Below are 8,080 nucleotides of genomic sequence, written 5' to 3'. Positions count from 1 at the left end.
TCAAACCATAATATACGTTAGACGCTGTATAAGGAACAAACTAACTTGATTAACAAACGTAACATACAAAAATAATTCTGATTTCTCTGGATTGCTTTTTTAATCCATGTTTCATGATCAGTCTTATTTCATATTCTTCACGAATATCTTTTGTACGAGTTACTTACTTATTTGGTTACCTGTTGACCGGAAATCCCGCCAACCAATGGAAATAAACAGTGGGTTTTTATTGCAGGTGAGCTGATGTCAAAAAGGCATTTTTGAAGATGACAAGCGTCACTGCATGGAATAGCACAGACGGACTCCCCAAACAATTCATTTCGTCGTTAAAAGTGTTGTTTGATATCTTAGACGAAGGAAAATGTGGTTACGTGAAGTTTTCTGATATAGAAGCCAGGTGGCATGAAGAAGGGGTACGGGGGCTTCCGAGTGGAGTGACAGAGGCCCTGAGGAAAGTCACCCCTACCAATGGATATCTCAGTTTCGATCGATTTGTTGCAGGTCTTAAATTAGCGTTGTTGACAAGCCAAAAATTGCCAAACGATTTAAGAGATGACAAAGAAAACAGTCACCCTGCCAAACCTGCAAATCCCAAACCAAGGAGTAGACCTGTTGCTGCACCAAGAGATGCTGTATTGACAAAGTCCTCTGCAAACCATGCTTTGAACAGAATATCATCAAGTGCCTCAAACACAGCAGCAGTACGGCCAAATAATGCTATATCTGGTTACAATAGAGAACGAAATATTAATGATCCAAATTCCCACAAAAAACTAGAACATGAAAAACAAAGAGAAAATAAATCCAATTATGCTCCAAATCAGTTACCTCCAAAGAGGCCCATCCCTCCTCCAAGACCCCAGAGGCCTTCCTATTCCTCTACAATCAGTGATGGACAGATTCCTCCAAAGGTTCCACCAAGAGATAAAAGCAAGAACATCATCACAGAGCTTAAAAATTGGCAAAGAAGAATGAACCATCAAACTGGTGATCAGAATCAGAGTGCAAAGAGCCTACAGTCTACGAAGAGTGACTCCAACTTGTTAGACAGAAATGTGGATAGAGGAAGACAGAATGATATTTATGGTAATTATGAATTAACATCATAAATTTATTATTTACATTCATTTAAGTAAAAAAATTTAAAAAATCATGAATGAGGATAAAACATAATTGCAGCGTACAGTAACATTCAGATTCAAAATCTTTGTCTTATCAATTTATATATTTGATTCAGAAGTAGTACGTCGCACATCGATAAATCATGCATATATAACACCAGATACAACACTTATATGTATCATAAAATGATTTAATATTCTACAACATTGAACTAATTCTAAATGTTTTTAACTATATGAAGCCATCATATGTATGAAAGGTAAATTAAAAGATTGTAAAGTACACACAAATGATTTTTCATTCATTTGAAAACTTACTTTGGTCACCAAAAAGCATATGATTTATAGCTATTGGAGATCAATGGCATTTTGCATAATCCCATGAAAAACAAACATATTATGATAATGATGCAAAATTTTAATTCTATCACTTCTTACTAATTTTTCAAAAATGATTACACCTCTATCCCAAACAGACCATGATAATGTAATAGCTAGCAGAGGACCTTAATGAGATGCTATTATCATTATGTGCTGTTTTGCAGTTAAATTTTATTGTGACATTGAAAATCCTAATGTGGCAAAAAAAAAGCCTAGAAACTTCGTACTTACTTGTACTTAGTAACAAAGGCTAAAAGATAACCCTAGCTAATTCATGTATAACATTGATTTTTGTTACATGTATATGTATACACAGGTACTGTTTAATTTCATAATATGACTAATCTGACAGCCTTTTATTCTTGTAGGTCATTTATATCATCAGCATTATCATCATGGTAACTTTCACCACTTGCTTCATTGTTGTTACTAATTTTAGCTGTGTGCTTATTCTGCATTACTTAAAACTTTATTTGTAGCTGCAAGTACATGTAGTTATCATTGTACGCAAGTAGTGAACTTGAAAAAACCCAACAAAACTTAGATTACTGTACAAATGATTTAGTAATTTAGGGATCAGTTGAGTGTTAGAAAAGATGTCATGATAAGTTTTTCTTTTGAAGTTTACCTGAAATAAGTAGTTAAGCAACTCAATCTTTCATAATTTTTACAAAAGATGTTCATTTATAGGTAAAACTCCTCTTTTCAAGACATTATTAATTGTCTTATAATTCTTATAATTTCTTTGGTAGATAAGCATTATGCAAGATTATAACTTTTTGATGCTTACTGTCCTTATTGTCTATCAATACCGGTAAATGACAGTTGAACTTTGATATCTCGAACACTGATATCGAGAATACAATGGATATGTTGAAGTGATTTGTAAGTCCTAACCATTTATATTTTAAGTATTTTACCCTTAATTTTTTCAATATCTCTAATACTTGGATATCTCAAAGTTTTTAAACAGTCCCGTCTAGTTCGAGATAACAAAGTTTAACTGTATAATAACATTTTTAATTGCAATTTAAAAGATATCAATTTATGTATTATCTTTATCTTTTTTTCTAAAATCTTGCATTTCTGCAAGAGAGAGAGAGGGGGAGGGATAAATTAACTCATTACAAAGCATTAGTATCATTTTTCTGCAGAAAACATAGAGCAGGTACGTTTGATGAGACAAGAAGCCCTTCCCTCCACATCCACACCTACCTCACCGCCTCAACAGAGGCAGGTCACAGTGAAGCGTCGAGACTCTGCCAGAAGACACACTCTGGCCAACGGCGTGGATTACAACATGGTAACTCATGGCCTACTTGTATTATCATGCTACTGTATATTCAGCAATCCATTTCATATCAAGAACTTAACAGAGGAACTTGAAGAAAATTCAGACATCTATATCATCAGTTTGTCATAGTTTTAAAAAATGCGTCTGATGGTTTCTGATAAATTCAAGATGTACACCTATTACTGAATTTGATTATGTGCTGAAATTAAGAGGCTTAAGAGTTTATTGTTTTGATGATAGTGTTTTCCTAGATTAAGAGGATAGGGACATGATTTAAGTTTTTGTTGATTTGATCACTCTCGCAGATTAAGAGGATGAAGCAACTAGAACAGGAGAAGGACAGCCTGCTGAAGGGTCTGGAGATGGTGGACCAGGCCCGTGAGTGGTACCACCGACAGGTGCTGGGGGTGGAGGACAAACAGAAGTACATAGGACACACCTCATACAATGTGAGTGCACATCCCAAGCCATAATGCAGTCAAATTATACCCCACGCAACAAGTTGTGCAATACACCTCATACAATGCGAGTGCACATTCCAAGCCATAATGCAATCAAATTATACCCCACGCAACAAGTTGCGCATCTTACCTCATATAATGTAAGTGCACGTCCCAAGCCATAATGCAGTCTAATTATACCCCACGCAACAAATTGAGGGGGGTATAATGTTTTTTACCTGTCAGTCAGTCATTTCGTCTTTCAGACTTGTGTTTTTTCAGCGCAAATATTCTTAAACCACTTTACAGAATTTTGTAAAACTTGATAGGTAATAAAGACACAATGAGCAGATGAGCATATTACCATTATCAGGTAATTCTATAATCATTATTTTTATGGGAAATTTTTTAATAATAATGAACAGTTTGTTAGCACAACTCCTCATAAACTCCAGCACAGAAATTTGAAACAATATGTAGGTATATAGGATACAATGTTTAGATGTGCATATTAATTAATAAAAATTCATTATTTTTCTGGGAAATTTTGGCCCTTTTGAAGGTAAAGACAAAAGTAATAGATATGATGATGTTTTGGGAGTTATGTCCCTTTATAGAATTTATGCGTACCCTGCCATTAATTATGTGTTGCATTATCAAGTACTGTAAATTCCTAATTAAACACTAGGAATTAATATCCGCGTAAAATCGCGAGAAGCATCCTTCGTAGATTTTAAAATCTCGCCATTATTTTCTTAGAGTTGTAAACTATAAGAAATAAGGAGAAAAGTTCAATGTTCGCAATTTCACATTCTCGCAATTTGATACAAACCAGTGGGATCGCGGAATTAAGTACTTGCGTAATATAAGGAATTTACAGTAATGGGGGAGCATAGGGTATGTAAGCTCACTCACTTTTTCTTTCATTACAAACAAACCTTCCACTAACTCTGAAGTACGTATTTGTGGAAGCATCAGGATGAAGAAGGTAATGGAGGAATTGATATTGATTTAATTTACTGGTGCTTAAGGTGTCCTAATTTTTATTTTAATTGACTGGTTCTAAAGGGTCACAATTTTTGTTTCACTGATTGGTTCAAAATGGGCACATTTTTACTGGTTCTAAAAGGGTCATAATGGAAATTTGCAGCCCTAATCACAAATCCTTTGTAACAGTATAATGCTGAAAGCGTATGAGAGATTTGTTTTTTGATGTAGCAGTATGGTAACAGAGGCCCAAAGAACTTTAAGTGTTACAAAATTAACTGTATGAAAATGATTTTGTGTGAAATGCAAGTCATTGTAACTTGAATTTACATGCTTTGATCATTGCATTTGATTGCTTTTGCATTGTATTTGATCATTTCAGGACTACAATTTAGAAGCTAACCAGGAGAGGATGAATTTTCAAAATGCCAGGATAATGGAAGTCAACCAACAACTGAAGACCCTGATAGAAAGCTCGGAGAGAGTGAGTTATGAATAATTCTTTTTCCATTTATACATATGTATTAATAAACATCACACATGTTTATTTGTATTAAAGATATTCTTCTATTTTGTAAACCATTTTTCTGTTTGAATGTGTTTAGGTTCACAAATGCTTAAGTATGATAATTTAGATTTGTAATACAATGTACATTGCAAAGTGTTAATTTTTTTTTACCAGGGGTTTCCATTGCATATGAATTTAGCTGTAGGACCTTCTACAACTCAGAGAGTTGATACAAAATCCATCCAAATCCTACAGGAAAACCAAAAACATCTAAAAAAGGTAAAGTATGTTTGTATGGTTAACTCTTGTTTACCAGAAATGTGAGCAAAAATACAAAACAGACTATATGAAGTTAAGATATAAATTTTGGGAATATTGAATATACTTTTAAAAAATACTTTGAAAAAATAATAAGACACCACATACAAAATGGCCTTACTGTACTCCAGGCAGTCTAAATATGGCAACCATTTTGTTGATAACTTTTTTCAATTTTGCAGTAAACCTCATTTTTGCTTTTTTGTTGTTGTAAATACTAAGGCCATATCAATTAAATCACAAATTAATTTTTTCTCTGTTACAGGAACTCCATGAGAAGGTAGATAAAATTTCCCAGCTAGAGAAAGAAAAAGCCTCACTTATAAGAGAACTGTTTGAGGCACGGGCTAAGGGGAAAGGCTACGATGACACAACCTTCATGTAGCTATAAAAACAATGTTCACAAGTGCCAGTCACCAAATGTAATTGAGTACCATGCACTTTACACAGTGATTTCATAGGAATTTGTTTTTAATACAGTTTACCACTGAAATACACCTGAGAAATTCCAAAAACTATTCATTTTGGTTGCTTTTCAATGAAACTCAAGTCTGACAGAATCAAAATTATTTTCAGCATGATTCAAATTTTTGTAATATAATACATATACAATAGAATCAAGCACCCCATTTAGTATCGTACATTTTGAGATAGATTTTCTTGTCTGTGCTTTTCGATGTTCATATTTTTAAGAATAATTAATTTGACTTTCTTTATTGAAAATTTAACAGCATTCAAATTGACTTTAGTATGCCCTATCATATTAGTCATTCCTATTAGATTAACATGATGTATCATTATTGCATCCGTTGTTGCTCAGTTAGAATACAGTGTACAAGTAAATTCAGTGTCCTAGAAGCATTATTTTAAACCCATGGTCAGTCTCGCATGCACTTTCAGGACTACCTTTGGGACTTTGTCAATAATTAAGAGTTATTTACCCTCACACCACTTGCTTGTGGTAAGGATATCAAAAGATTTTTAAAAACACTATTTACCAATGGTAAATTACCATAGAATTTGTGTGTTCAATAGAGTATAGCATTATTAGCATTTATGACCATACAGTCAAACTTTGTTATCATGAACCAGATCGGCCTGTTCAAAAGCTTTAAGATATCTGAGTACGGTATTTGAGATATCGAGGGTAAATTACTTAAAAAGTAAGTGGATGGGACTTACAAATCATTTCAACATATCCATTGGATTGAAGATATTAGTGTTCGAGATATCGAAGTTTAACTGTATTTGGTAGAACTAAGATAATGATATTGTTATATAGAGTAATAGTACCGTGGTAATCAATATTTTACAATGTCATTCAGAGCTCAGTATTATTTACAAGTATATGTGTATTTCGGTCAAGGAGTATAAAATGTCTGATATTAGTATGAAGAAATATATCTTCAATTTACTTATTCAAAAGATATGTACCATAGTGTGTTCACAGAAAATGTTTAACCAGTAGGTATAAGAAATCAAATTATACAGTGCAAAGATATTTATGTATTTATCTCACATTCCAGTTTTTATTGTTTTTTGGTTTTGGGGCTGTTTTTATGCATTATTGAACAGGGTCTTAAACTTTCATCAGCTAAGGAAACTGTGCTTCACCATACAAGTTTCATTAAAAGTTAAACCCATAACTAATGAAAGGTACGATATTGTAGTGAATTTCTATGCCTCTTGTGATAATTATTTGACAGGTAAAAATAGCTACATTTAATTAGTTTATGTTGAGGTGTTATGATCTTGCTCTATCCCCCTTGTGGACCATTTTTTCTGTGTACAGAAAGTAAGGGTTCTTGGTACTCTCTGAAGTTCCTTTTGATTAGGTGTGCCTAAAGTTGTCCAAATAGTTAACATGTAGAATTCAACATTCAAGCCTAAACGTTAAACTGAGAATTAACTCCAAATTCAAAATTTACACATGTACATAGAATTCCAGTTTTGAGTATAAGTGTGATTTTTGGATCATTTAGTTTGAGTGCAAAGTCCATGTAGGGATCAGATCAAAACAGTAAAATTCATGTACATGGCTAACATCGTTGATTTTTGTTTGAGACCCATGCATTTATTAACCTGTTTATTGTTTATATAAATTTACAGAGGTTTTTTTTTTATTCAATATTAAAAAAAATTATATGATCTCATTCATTTGTATACTTTGTACATTCCAAAGCATTTTTTAAATATTATTTTTATTATTCTAAGAAAAAAAATATTTGTGACCAGTGATATATTATCAATATTAAAACTGACACACAAATTGTGTTTACTTTTTTATTTAAAATATTCTGTAATCTCTTTACGGTTTCAACCAAACAATGAACTCCGTATCCATCTATGGGGTGTAGTTATGCCTGCTTATGATTTAGATGCTTGATCCGTCTTAAGAGCCATGAGTGGATATAATTTCTTCCTCCCAGTATGTATCATATAAACGAATAGGTAATCGATAAGTTGTAAGTTTACCTTCTTTTGACGAAACAGGTTCTGATGTACACGTTGATGGTTAAAATATCGATGCTAAAATAATATTTATACATGTATATATACAAGCCGTCAAAATTCTTTAAGTTTATATTATATAATTATATATTGGAACAATTACCTCAACCTCTGTCCAAAACATGTACCAGTTTCTGTTTAGACAATTAATTTACTATAAGAGTTTCAGTAGATAAGCCTATTCATCGCATTCTGCTTCAATCGTTCGCCGAATTGCGTACGTATTCAGAACATTTTTAAAATACCGACGTACTCAATGCATGGAGTAAACTATAAAACGCCGAAAACCTTAAATCGATGATCTTAGCACCGTGGTTAAACTGGACAGCAAAGATCCAGGTATTTCAATGACAACCCGTGATTTAATCAACAACGTATACCCCAATAACCCCTAACAGTATTACCACCGTCCCAGACAAATCGCTTTCTATATCATCTATGTTATTGTAGATCGTTAGTTTGCTATTCATGAGATGTTTGCCGATTCGGGCTAATATAAAAGAGCCAATACGCAACTGTT

General features: G+C 33.0%; 1 protein-coding gene across 2 annotated transcripts; it reads left to right on the top strand.

The window, feature by feature from the left end:
- Positions 1 to 152: 152 nt before the first annotated feature.
- LOC128192158 (suppressor APC domain-containing protein 2-like) lies at positions 153 to 7,310 on the top strand. Of its 2 annotated transcripts, XM_052864639.1 has the most exons (7): positions 153 to 1,086; positions 1,871 to 1,900; positions 2,657 to 2,805; positions 3,102 to 3,245; positions 4,606 to 4,707; positions 4,906 to 5,010; positions 5,315 to 7,310. In XM_052864639.1, the coding sequence occupies exons 1-7, from the start codon at positions 267 to 269 to the stop codon at positions 5,432 to 5,434; spliced, it is 1,470 nt and encodes a 489-aa protein (XP_052720599.1). In that variant the 5' UTR covers positions 153 to 266; the 3' UTR covers positions 5,435 to 7,310. The 2 variants fall into 2 exon arrangements, with proteins under 2 accessions (XP_052720599.1, XP_052720600.1); XM_052864640.1 differs by lacking the exon at positions 1,871 to 1,900 and having other exon boundaries at positions 166 to 1,086.
- The last annotated feature ends 770 nt before the right edge of the window (positions 7,311 to 8,080 follow it).

This window comes from Crassostrea angulata, chromosome 7 (genome assembly GCF_025612915.1).
Source record: "Crassostrea angulata isolate pt1a10 chromosome 7, ASM2561291v2, whole genome shotgun sequence".
Lineage (NCBI taxonomy): Eukaryota > Metazoa > Mollusca > Bivalvia > Ostreida > Ostreidae > Magallana > Magallana angulata.
The sequence above is the reverse complement of the archived record's forward strand: the minus strand, read 5'-3'. Positions and strand labels throughout refer to the sequence as shown.